General features: G+C 46.9%; 1 protein-coding gene across 3 annotated transcripts in view; it reads left to right on the top strand.

The window, feature by feature from the left end:
- MATN2 (matrilin 2) overlaps positions 1-13090 on the top strand; it is a 132219-nt gene that overhangs the window by 98179 nt on the left and 20950 nt on the right. For 2 of the 3 annotated variants that reach the window (XM_006916660.2, XM_015592967.1), the window contains exons 7-10: positions 244-366; positions 6711-6833; positions 9647-9769; positions 10007-10129. In XM_006916660.2, the coding sequence (XP_006916722.1) occupies positions 244-366; positions 6711-6833; positions 9647-9769; positions 10007-10129 (492 nt within the window). The remainder of the gene's footprint in view (positions 1-243; positions 367-6710; positions 6834-9646; positions 9770-10006; positions 10130-13090) is intronic. The other variant, XM_025050139.1, reaches the window with a different exon arrangement.

Below are 13090 nucleotides of genomic sequence, written 5' to 3'. Positions count from 1 at the left end.
CATTCATTTTAGGGCTCTTGCATGAACCCCAAACAGGAAAGCATCTTTCGTTTGTTGTATAAACATTTTGTAACATGTCAAGAAAGTTCTCTTCCTGGGGGGCCATATCGCTAAACATGGAAAAGTGTTTGAGGTCATGGGAATTTATCTGTTCGGGAAAAGTTAAGACTGAAAATCCCTTGGTTGTCTTATGCTAGATTTATTGTTTTGTTCATCATTAATATGATATTTCTTTCTTTTCAGAGATAGACTACTGTGCCTCACCTGATCATGGGTGTCAGCATGAGTGTGTTAACACAGATGATTCCTATTCATGCCGCTGCCTAAAAGGCTTTACCCTGAATCCAGATAAGAAAACCTGCAGAAGTAAGTGGCCCCGGGTATTGGAGAAGGGCTTGTTCCACTAAATGCCCCTAGTTTTCCTTTACACTGCAAGACTCGAGCAAGGTATATTTGTATGCAGCATTTATGCTTACCAATATTATTCTGCCCTTTTTTTTACCTTTGTCTCACCTGATCCTGTGATGGAGATGATTATTAGAGATTGAATAGACTAGGTCTGCCTGTTGGATTCATTTAGCAATGTCGAGGCCCAACCCGAAGCTCGCAGATCTAAAGTGGGGTGCACTCTCCCTCCTCCTTACCCCCACAACTCGCATTTAGAACTTTGAGAACAAAAGGCTGGGCCCAGAGACAAGAGGTAAAAGGAGGTGGTTTCTTTCAGTCCTGCAAGATAAGACACTTGATAGCTGCTAAGGGGGGGAAATTGCAGCTCTGTCCTCTTTGATAGGAAGGAAGAAATAAAAAGACTATGGAGCAACCCCACACCATTCAAGGGGTACATCAGTGGTGTCAGCAGGGTGATATTAAGGATGTGATTCAAATGCCTGTCATCTGGCACATCAAGGGACCTGTCGGGAATCTGGAGCATGGACCCCAATGGAATCTCTTTAAACCAGACTCTCCCCGAGAGACCACTAGAATGGGAAGTCCACAAGGACAGAGATTCTTATCTTTTCCTCATTCTTAAATCTTCGACACCTCTAGGTTTTAGTACATATAAGTATATACAACACGGTATTTATTGAATGAATGAATGAATCAGTAAATGAATCTCTCTGAGATTTGTCTTTCTGGAGAAATTGCAGCTATTATGTGAATTACTCAATCTTGTTGGAAAGATGGCCTTTTAAAGACAGGCAAGTTGTGAATTTTTTCATAAAGTATTCCCATAGCCCATACTTGGACACACTGTATCGTTTGCGTTCTCCCGGCAGTGTGGTGCACAGAACCCGTTTAGTATGTATATCCTCATGTGCTCCTTCATCTACTTCTTGGTGATATGTACAGCAGTTCTGCATCACAGGACTGAGTTTTCAAAGATTTGATTGTGTATCTTTTTTGAAAAGGACTGCAGGCTGTGTGACTGAATCCAGATAAGCCACGTTCTGCTTACAGCACATACGGACTTAGATGCTCACTCTCATAAGTGTTAAACCTTGAACACTGGCAGATGGTGCAGAGCCCATATTTTGAAACAGAGCTGGCCTTATGAAAAATAATTCCCACTCTCTTGCCTGGGTACAAACCCTGGAAACATTCAAGCATGAAGTGGGAATTTTAACTGAGAGCATTCAGAATGTGAAAACAATTAAATGGAATATTTTCCATTAGACCACACATGCATACAATATGTTGGAGGGCCAACTTTTCTGGCTTGGCCACTCCTCTCTGTGCTATTCACACCTTTTTCTAGGGTTGAGTGTGTCCGTGACTGACTACACCCACTCACAGGATTCATATTTATGGACCAAAACTCCATAAATATGTGGGAGATAATTAGATCTGGTTCATCTCAGACTCTCATTGTGGTTGCAAGCTTCATTGTGCGTTACTAATGAAGGGAAGAGGAAACAAGTGGCCATCAGCAGAGGGAATCTGCTTGAAGCTCGACATCTCGTACCAATTATCTAAGATTCCCTCCATCTCTGCCACTCCCTCCACATCTTGCCTGGCGAGGCACTAGGAATAAGAGGAGGGTCCAAGGCAGTGCACATATCACTATCAAGGGAGGAAGGAGGCCAAGTACAGAAGGGCGAGTGGAAAGGAAGTGACCATTTGGGAGTAAGTAGTTTGACCACCACAAAATGGTCCACAGATGGGCCGGTTTGCAGATTCGGGCCCAGTCCAAAGTCCCTAATGCTCATTCACGTATATATTCAGCAATTATAGCTCCATTTCCTCTTTATCCAGGTGCCCTACTTTTTCATCCAAAAAAAAATGGAATTTGTTCCTAAAACCCAATGTCCTTCTCCCAATATCCTGCCTCATAGTTACATTTTCCATTGTCTTTGCTGCAGACCTGACCTTCCTCCTGAGGTCAGCCTCTTAGAGCTGCCCCTGACGATGTTTGCACTCGGTTGTTTATGGCAGACAGCACTCACCGTCTCTCTGGAGCATTACATGGAAGAGGGAAGCAAAGAAATTGGGTTTAAAATCTGGAGTTTGTTATTAGGAGTCTGAAGATCTCAAAAGTATTATGAATCTTGAGCTCAGGGTACAGCCATTTACATTTAAGAGTCAGTTAATGGATGTGAGCTATTTTCAAATCTAATAAGAAATCTATTTTTCAAAGGAATTTGATGTCATCCAATTAAACTGGGAAAAAGTTCAAACAGTTCTACTAAAGAAAAGATTCTGTGCCAGGATTTGTTCTTCCTCTTCATCTGGGCACAGTTTCTTTTTCTGAAAAGTCCTGTCATTGATTTAAAGCATAAATTATTAAGGTGGTGGTGCAACGTGCAGGCGCCGCGACCGGCCTGGCTGTCTAGGTGGGGCCCCGGGGTGGACTCAGTTATCAGTGTGACCTGCATGCTGGGCTCCAGGACTGCTCGTGCTGGCACCATGGCCTGTGCTCCCTGTAGCCAAAGATATCACACCCTAAAGACCTGGGATGGTGTCCACAGGTGGCACTGAGCTGGGAGACCTGGCAGTATCACTCATACTGGCCGTGCGACCTTGGACAGGCTGCTTTACTTTTCAGCACTGGATTTCCTAAACCAAAGGAACATGACTTCCTGCTTGAGCATTTGCTATCAGTCTGATTTTTCTGAAACTATCTGTGCTACTCAGTTGGCATTATGATTTACTCGCTGGGGTCACTGATCCTTCCTGTTTTTATGTGTTACTTCTCAGTGCGGTCTCCAACTTATAAGCACTATTTATTTTGCTATCTGACAGTTCAGCCGTCTGACCTCACAGGAGTTTATGGACACTCTGAGATTTACCAGATAAAGCTACACTCAGGCCTGGCCCATATGTAGCACTTCACAGTTAGTGAGGAGGCTGAACCAGATATGGGTGCATAGTGGCTACTCAATAAATACTGAATGAATGAATGAATGAGTGAGTGAATGCATACCTAAGTGACACACATGTGAAGAAATGACTCAAGCATGTAAAGAAAGCAAAGGTCTACAGTTAAACCTGCACTATGAAGAACCATTTGGAGAGGAGTTGTTTTTGAATTGCTGTTTGCCAGATAGCTGAGTAATAACCTCTTCAAGAATCTAAATGTTTTTCAGTTTAATTATTTGGTATGTATCCTTCTTAAAGACAATGCTGGCTTTTTAAAAACTGTGGTAAAATATATATAACAAAATTTCCCATGTAACCATTTTTAAGTGTTCAGTTCAGTGGTATTACTTATATTCACATTATTGTGCAACCATCATCACCCAGTTGCAGAGCTTTTTTACCCCCCGAACTGAAATCCCGTACCCATTAAACAATAGCACCTCAACCCTCTCTCCCCTGGGCCCTGGCAACCACCCTTCTATTTTCTATCTCTATGAATTTGACTACTCTGGGTACCTCATAAGCCAAATCATATAATATTTGTCTTTTTGCTTATTTCACTTAGCATAATGTCTTCAAGGTTCACCTATGTTGTAACATGTGTCAGAATTTTTTTCCTTTTTAAGGCTGAATAATAGTCCATTGTATGTCTATACCACATATTGTTTACTTGTTTATCTGTCAATAGACACTTAGGTTGCTTCCACCTTTTGGCTGTTGGGCATAATGCTGCTATGAATGTGGGTATACACATATCTGTTTGAGTCCCTGCATTCAGTTCTTTTGGGTGTATATCTAGGAATAAAATTGGTGGGTCAAATGGTAATTCTATGTTTAAATTTGGAGGGAACTTCCATACTGCTTTAATAGTAGCTGAATGCTGACTTTTTGAAACAGCATTTGCTGAAGACAATTTCACCTTTCTCTGATGGTATAATGAGGTGATTTCCTGCAGGCTGTACACTATGTGGCCCCAGACTGTGGCCTCAGACTTTGTGTTCTGTGTCTGTTTGCTTGGTTGGTTGGTTATCTGTTTGTGGCCAATGTTTTCTTGCCGGGCCTATTTTTCTTCATTGAGGCTCTTTGCTTATTTCCTGGCATTCAGTCTGTTCCACACAAGGCTGTTGATTCGTTCCAGGCTAATGAAATGAAACTGCACACGGCTAACCATATTCTGCCTTTCCTCCTGCAGGATGGATGGGTTATGGAGAGAGTATCAAGGGGTCAGTGACAGTCGTAGTGGCATCTCTTCTCTGAGGCATGTCATGGGAGTGCTTTCTGTGTGCTCAGTCTGCGGCCACTTCTCATAATCTGTGATGTGGACAGGTCCCTCACCTGCTACCCGAGAGGGCAGATCATAGACCCTTTAAAGGATGGGTCTGCGGTCCCTCAGGTGTGGGTTCCTTTTTCACAGCTGCATTTTAACTAGCCGTGGGATCTTAAGTAAGTTACTAACCTCTTCAAAACCCCTGTTTCCTCATCTTTAAAATACGGAAAATAATAGCACATACTTTTAGAGTCAAGTGAAACTCTTAAGCACTTAGAGGTGCTTACAAAATGATAGCAACTGTAATTGTCATTGGTAACTTTATTATTGGACTGCTTCTAATGATGCAGTCATTAGAAAGACAAAAATAATATAGTCCCTGCTTGTGGAACTCAGTCTGTGAAGCGGGTATTGAGGCATCTCACACACACACACACGCAGACGCGTGCAAGCTACATGACCATTTTGATGAATGCTGTGAGAGAGGTCCTGTAGAAAGAGCTGACTTCCTGGAGCGGTCTCACCAAGGGTGTTAAGGAGGGAATGATGTTTTGCTGACTGTGAAGGAAGATAGAGGTTAACGACAGCAGTGAAGAGTCATTGAAGCAAGAGGCAGATGTGTGTTCTGTCTTCAGGTTATTTGTGTATGTACATCTCCTCAAATGCTTTTGGGGCAGAGATATAATAAAAATAAAATGTGTTCTTTCTCAGTTCATTACTTCCTGGCTTCAGATCATTTCCCTTGTATCAGTTATGGTGCTTTTTAGTCATGCAAAACAGAAAATCCAACTCATGGTACCTTAAGCAATTTAAGGACATTTGCTTTTACCTAACAGACCCAGAGATGGTTGATCCCAGGGTCGGCTCAGTGACTCAGTGATGCTATCAGGAACCCAGACTCTTTCTGTCCCTTTACTCTGCTATAGCATGTTGACTTTTCACCCTCACATCTGTCACCTCATTGCTGTAAGACAGCTGCTGCAGCTCCAGGAATCATAACTAGATCCAAAGACAGAAATGAAAGAGGATAGAAAAAGGCATTTCTCTTCATACATCTTTGTTGTTTCGGGAAGGAAAATCTTTCCTTAGGGGCCCCAATAAATTTCTCCTTATGTCTCAGAACTAGGGCATAGCCCCACCCTTGACCAATCACTGGCAAAGGAGAACATGGTTGCCATGCTGGCTTAGGTCAGCTGTGCTTCATATCTTGAGGGTCAGGGTTCTAGCCCCAAGAAGACAGGGTAATGGTTGTTGGCAAGGCAACCAGCAGTGTCTGCCACATTCCCAGAAAAAAGAACAATGCAGTTAAACCAATCCAGCCTGGCCACTGACATTGGTGGTGACCTTTCTCCCCTATACCAGACTCTTAAAGGCCCTCCACAAGCTTACAGATCTCCATCTCTCCCATCGCCTGTTCCGTGTGAGGTCTTGTGGTTTTAGCATATTCTACCAGGAAATGAAACTGCTAATTGGCTGCTGAACAGCAAAACTGCTCAACAGCCTGGATGGGGGCGCGAATATTACTGTGGGACAAAACTGAACCCCTGGAGCAGCATCAGAGACACATGTATCTTCTCCAGGTTTTTGGCGTGGATGCTGTCATGGCCTGAGTGACATTAAGCACTTGGACTCTTCTTTAATGTAACTGCCATTTTCTGCCTCTCCTAAGTAGCTGGATAACTTTCAAGATCAGCTTTTGTTTATTCTACTTTGTGCTGTCCAATGCCACTGTCAGATGCCACTGCAGATGGCAGCTCCCTACATGCTTTGAGCTCTAGTGATCAGGTTAACTGGAAGACGAGAAGATCAGGTTTTTCTCAGCTTTTCCATCTTTCATTTAAGGGGCTAGGTTGGGGACTGTAGCACTCAACTCATTTCTCAGCTCTTTGGCCATCAAAGGGGAAAAAGACCTATTCTGGGAATACATGTCAGGTACCAGGGTCTGTTTCAAGTCGGCTCCCGGAGAAAAGGAGCTATTTTTTCCTGTGTCCTACAGATCACCTCATTTACTAAATATTTACTGCAAGGGGCTGACCTCACAGCCCTGGGAGAAGCGCAGAGCCTGAAGTGCCCTTTCTCCCCTCAGGAATCAACTACTGCGCGCTGAGCAAGCCGGGCTGCGAGCACGAATGCGCCAACACGGCGGAGGGGTACTACTGCCGCTGCCGCCGGGGCTACACCCTGGACCCCAACGGCAAGACCTGCAGCCGTGAGTGTGCCCCGGGCTGGGGATGCTGGCCGGAGGGAAGGTCCGCAGCAGGCCCCAGACTGACTAGCAGCCAGCCACTTCGGAAGCTCCTGAGCTTCCCGCGGGCCCGGTGATCCGACAGGCTTCACCTTCCTTGCCTCAGTTTCATGATCCACAAAATGGGACTCTTAGTGTTACCCACCTCATAGATTGGGTTTGAGGATTAAAAGAATCAATACATATCAAACAGTTGGAAAGTGCTGCTAGACATGTAATAAGCACTCAGTAAATATTAGCTAATATTATTATTTGCTGTTGAGAGCATCGATTCAGTCAGACTGGCCTGAGTCCAAGTCCAAGCTCTACCGCACACTACACGTGTGACCCAGGGCAGTGCCTTGACTTAGCCAGGCTTTGACTTCCCCATCTGTTTGAAAAAGCTACGGTACTAACGGGACTGATCTTTTAGAGTTGTTGAGGAAAATAATCAGGACCATTTTAATCTCTTAGCATTATGCCTGGCACAGGGAAAACACAATTACAGATAGTAGTTCATTATTATCACAGAGCCTGGGAGAGTGACCAGTGCTGTCCCCAAATTGGAACAAAAGGTTGAAAGGGACAGAGCTCAGAAAGCGGTTGCGCTACCACAGAGCTGATCTAAGGGCAGAGCTGAGAAACATGGGACTTTTGTGAAAGTCTTTTCTTAGTTTTCTTGTGTTAGAGACACAACAAAGCTCCATTTGGTGATGTAAATGCATGGAAACTTGCAGGCTTTGCCAGCTGGACAGTTCCACTGTTTTTTATGAGGCACAGTCTGCACTGGTCCAGGCCAGTAGGGGTGGGGGCACCTGAGCGCTGTGGTGAATGCCTGTGACCCTGGTATGCTGGGAGAGGAGCTTGGTGACATGGCCGGCATAGAAGGGGCCCTTTGTGTGGCTTTTCACACAGCAAGCCACACATCTGCTCCAGCTTTGGAGACAGAACTATACTGTGAATGAAGACAGTGCAGCTGTTCAGCATTTGGACCTTAAATTGCCAAGAGGGGAAGTTTCAGAGATGAAGTATTAGGTACAGAGCAGTCCTTAGGAAAACTTGTGCCCCTTCAGTCTTCAGAGAGAACAAAGTGCCTCAAGTAGGCTTTCTAAGGACTGATCTCAGAGGTCAAAGTTTTCTGAACCAGAAAGTTGGAGCTGCTGTGCATTTGCCTTGGGATATCTCTGAGTCCCTATGAGAAGTGAGTAAGGAGCAGGAGGTCTTCCCCTCGACAAGGAGATGCGCTGTGGTAACGGACCTGTGTACATTCTACTCTGTTCGGGGAATGTAGGGTCTGCCGGCTGACGGTCCTGGTAGGTGTCCTGGGGCAGGCTAGGCATGACCTGGCTGAGCCCACCTAGAGCCCCAGGGGCCATGGCCTGCCTCTCCCACCCAGCATGCTGTGGAGGACCTAGAAGAGCTCAGAGGAGGGGCCAAAGGACTTTGGGACGTTCTTTCTCTCTGGGATCTCATAAGAAGGACCACCTAGTCAGCTTCAAGAAAGTATAAACCAAGCCATTTCTTCCCAGGAGGCCCCAGAGAAAGTCATGGTATCCTATCCCCCTTGAGGACTCAGGGATCCCCAGGCCATAATGACAGCAAGCCGTTATGGGGTGCACGCTCTGTGCAGGCACTGGTGTGAGCATTTTCCAGACACTCACAACAGGTTTGTAAGGCATCTACATTCTTATCCCTATTTAAAGTGGGGAAACAGTGGCACAAAAAGATTAAGTAACTTTCCCAGGATCACATGACTGGTAAATGGTGGAACCAGGATGTGAATACAGGCCTCTGGCTCCTGGGATCCTGCAAGTATTTGCAGTAGGAATGTTCCAGAAGGCATCAGTCCTAGGCCCTGCGAGAGTCAAAGAAGCCCACTCAATGCCCTGCACAAGGCCTCCTGCATGTCTCCAGTCTCTGGGGTTGCATTTTCTCCACCAAGGCAATCTGGGAAGCAGCCTGCCCGGCTGTCGGTGGGAGTGGTTCACCACAGCTGTGTGTTCACTGTCCTGCAGTGCTCTCTGCCCAACGGGGCCAGCTGTGCGGCACTAGGGTGCCAGGATCGGCCACACATGCAGGCGCAGGCTTTGGTTTGTTTTCTGAATCTGGATATCCTAATCATGGCGGTGGGTGGGGGACTTTTTCATTTTCAAATAGAAAGAAAACTATTTAATTCTTACTCAGCACTACTTAATAATAAAAAACATTACATGGTAACTGCCAGCTACTGTTCCCAAGGCTTTACATGTATCACCTCCTCTGCTCCTCACCCATTCCTCTAAGAAAGCGGCGTCATCATCTCCATTTCTCAAGTCAGAAAATGATGGTAGAGAGGTCAAGTGACTGCACAGCGTCCCATGGCTAGGCAGTGGTGGAGGTGGGACTTGAGCCCCAGTAGTCTGATGCTGGAACCCTCGTTCTTAAGCCCTGCTCTGTCAGCTGTGTGGCTTTGGACGAGGAGCTTGAGCTTCCTGAGCCTCACTTTCCTCCCTGTGAGCTGGGGCTGGCACCTGCTCTCAGCCTTGCCCCGAGGGTTACAGATTATGGTGCCAAGGCCTGGCACAGAGGGCCGCTGTCATTAACACCAACACAAGAGTTGTAGGCACTTTACTCTGCAAAGTAATGCGAAGAAAACCAAACATAAGAGGCTGATTTTCCAGAGAGGCCAGTTGCACAGGGTAGAATAAAGTGCAAGGCTCCCCAGGGGCTCCCTCTGAGGAGGTTTTGTGGTTTAACGCCCGGTTCCCGGTGGGCGCTGTCCCCGCGCGTTACTTCGTGTCCGTGTGTGACGACCGCAGGGGTGGATCATTGCGCGCAGCAGGACCATGGCTGTGAGCACCTGTGTCTGAACACCGAGGAGTCCTTCGTCTGCCAGTGCTCGGAGGGCTTCCTCATCAACGAGGACCTCAAGACCTGCTCCCGTGAGTCCCGCTCCACGCTTCCTGATAAGGGAGAGGTTTGTAACAGGAGTGGAAACGGGGAGGACTGCAGAGGACTGCATGGCGCGGTCCTTTCTTTCCTCTGTCCTTTTCTCTGCTCCAGGGGGACCGCATGCCTGGAGATGAGGTGGGGTAGGAAAGCATGATGGTCACTTAATTCCTATCATCAGTAGCCCAGAGGCCTCGCTGATGGCGTCTGCTGCTCGTTGGGTCTTGCAGGGGCCGATTATTGCTTGCTGAGCGACCATGGCTGCGAATACTCCTGCGTCAACACGGACGGATCCTTCGCTTGTCAGTGTCCCGAGGGACATGTGCTCCGCAGTGATGGGAAGACCTGTGCCAGTAAGTGTTCCGAGGTCCAGCACAAAGCTGGACTTTGCGCGGGCGACTCGCGGGTGGGGTTTGCTGCCAGACGAGCAGTGCCCGCGCGTCAGCTGCGGCGTTCGCTGGCCCGAGTCACCGTGCAGAAAGGCCTCTGCCAGCGGCCTGAGCCCTGGTGCTGCTTCCCTGCCCCCACCTTCCTCGTCCAGCTCCCCGAGATGGCTTTTTCCTATTTCTAGTCTGTCTCGTGGTAATTTTGAAGCCGGACCGAGCCCTGTTTCTTAGCTCTCACTTCTCTACCTCAGCAATCCGTCTGAAAGTGGCAGTCAGCCGGGGTCGCACAAGTATTATAATACCGGGGGCGCATTGCTGACTGCTGACATGTGCTAATAAGCACAGGCATTCTCGCGTTCCTGCAGCCCTGCTGAATCCCCATTCTGCAGCGAGAAAATGCAGCTCAAATTAAAAGTCTCAGATCATCAGCTATTAGATAGCGAGTTCAAACTCTGGTCCGGGTGACTCCAAAGTCAGCTCTGGGAGAAGGGGAGGCTCCTGAGAAGTTCCCTCTCCCATCCGGATAATGTGGCAGCAGATGGCGAGGTTGGCAGTGATGTTTCCCCGGTATGTTCTTCCTCGCAGCTGGTCCCAACTTCGGTCTCCATTGAGTTAAAAAACAAAAACAAAAGCTTCCAGACCTTCTTTTGAGTCGCGTTTGCTGCCCTGCAATCGTGTTTTTAAACGGACCAAGATAAAGACTTAAAATAATAGTCATTTTGGGAGAAGGGATCAGAAATGGAGGAAAAGGACTATACTTTACCTTCTCCATCCTGCTCATCTTTCTGATTATAGGGTCAAATTCCCTGACCACTGATATGATTGTGGCCACAACCTAATTTATCCACCTTTTTATGTGGTCCATTCACACAGGCAGGTGAGTGCCTGCACAGCTGGGTGTGCCTCTCTAACTGTGCAGCCTGTGAGAAATGTTTCCTTCATTTGAGACAGATTCTTGAGTCCTGACAAATAGGTTATCTGTTTTCTAGCTGGCTTGTGGCTGCCTGCCCAGCTGCCTCCTGGACTGCTGCTCCAGCCAGCACTGGAGGGTGTGGGCATCAGGGGTGCCCAAAGAGGATGGGTGTGTCAAATTGTATCGACATGTGACAGCACGCCAAAGCCACATGCACGGTTTTTTATTGGTTTGTTTTAATTCTCGATCATCGTAGGTTATTCATGCCCTTCATTTGTCCTCCCCCTCACTGTGATCACCAAGAGCTGACTATAAGATGGCTGCAGGCCTTCTGAGAAACCCTCACGGCCCTTCTAAACCAATGCTGCTCCTTGTCCTTATGGTCACTTGCCCCCTCTCCCTCCCTGCCCAGGTCCACATCTGGGTTATACCACCAACACTTGTAAAAGTTGCCCCTTTTTTCATTTAAAGTAAGTCTGTAACTAATGGTACAGTGACATCATCCATATGAGTAAATATTCAACAATGCAATTAGAAGTGAATTTTCATGTGTGTGTTTATATATGGTTGTGACTATATGAAATTTTGTGAGATGATCAGATGGGTTAGAATTATCCTCAGGGAGGTGGTACCTAAGAGACGCATTTTCCCCACCAGCTGATAACTATGCGTTGAGCTATTCCCCTAATTGAAGACTTTCTGTCTGCCCCAGGATGATTCAGTCTGGCTGCCCGTCCTGTAATAATGAGCTATATTTTCAGTGTGGCCGTAGTTAACTAGGTTGGGATGTAGGTTTCCCAGCTCTATTCCAGATGATGCAGAGCCTGATGACGTGACTGAACCTTTCTGAAAAGCCCTGCTATGGACGGGGGAGCCCCCAGGGGTCAGGCAGGCCTGGCTTAGCAGGTAGTAGTGTCCTCGGCTCTTTATAAAGAGCCTCCACTTAGAGCCTTGATAGCAGATGGCCTGAAGTATCCTTCACGAACCTTCCATAAGATTTCTCTGAAGCATAAAGAGCAGGCCCAGGTTTCCGGGCCCTGGAACTAAGTGGGCACTGTTACTGTCAGACTCCTGCAGGCACCTTGGACTCCCTAGCCTCTGGAGTGAAGCCCATCCTCCCTTCTTCCTGCCCGGGCTCCCAACTTTGATTGCTCAGATTTTCTCTAGGAGCCATCCTTGTCTCGGGGAGGGGGTATTGACGCACAGACTGAGGAGTATTATAGTCTGCTCAGGCTGCTGTAACAAAATACCATGGACTGGATGGCTTAAACAACAGAAGTTTATTTTCTCACAGTTCTGGAGCCTGCAAGTCTAAGATCAGCGTACTAGCAGAGTCAGGTTCAGTGAGAACCTTCTTGGCTTGCGCATAGTTGCCTTCTCACTGTGTCCTCACATAGCAGAGAGAGAGAGCAAGCCCTCCGATGTCTCTTCTTATACGGGCACTAATCCCTTCATAGGACCCCCACCCTCATGACCCCATCAAAGCCTCATTACCTCCCCAAGGCTCCACCTACAAATACCATCACATTGAGGAGTAGGGCTTTGACATATGGATTTGGCGGGGGGGACACAATTCAGTCTATAGCAGGGAAGAAGGTCACCTTCCCCCTTTTGCATTTACATTATAGGTTTGATGGAACAGAAGGACGCTTAAAGATCTTCCCTTTCTTTTGTGGGAAACAGGTACATGGAGGAAACTGGTGTCCCCAAGCTGGCTCTAGCAGTCAGTGGCAGAGTTGAGTCTAGAACCCAGGTCTCCTGATTCAGGATCTCTCACCCAGAGTGAATGAGATGCCCTCTAAAAGAATGCCTCATTTTAGCTGCTTCTTGGTTTGTCTGAGTGAAAGCCTCTACAGAGCTAACAAAAGAGTGGCTGCTCTGAGTTTTATTATTTAAAAAAAGCCAGAAAACAGTGTCATTTTATCTCTCGGCCTTGGTTACCCTCTAGGCAGACAGCCATGTGGTTTCTTCTTCCTGAGTTTGGTTTTAATAATATCCTACATGGAGCCTGACAC

The sequence above is a fragment of the Pteropus alecto genome, unplaced genomic scaffold, assembly GCF_000325575.1.
Source record: "Pteropus alecto unplaced genomic scaffold, ASM32557v1 scaffold164, whole genome shotgun sequence".
NCBI lineage: Eukaryota > Metazoa > Chordata > Mammalia > Chiroptera > Pteropodidae > Pteropus > Pteropus alecto.
Note: the sequence above shows the minus strand (reverse complement) of the source record. Positions and strands in the feature narration are given on the sequence as shown.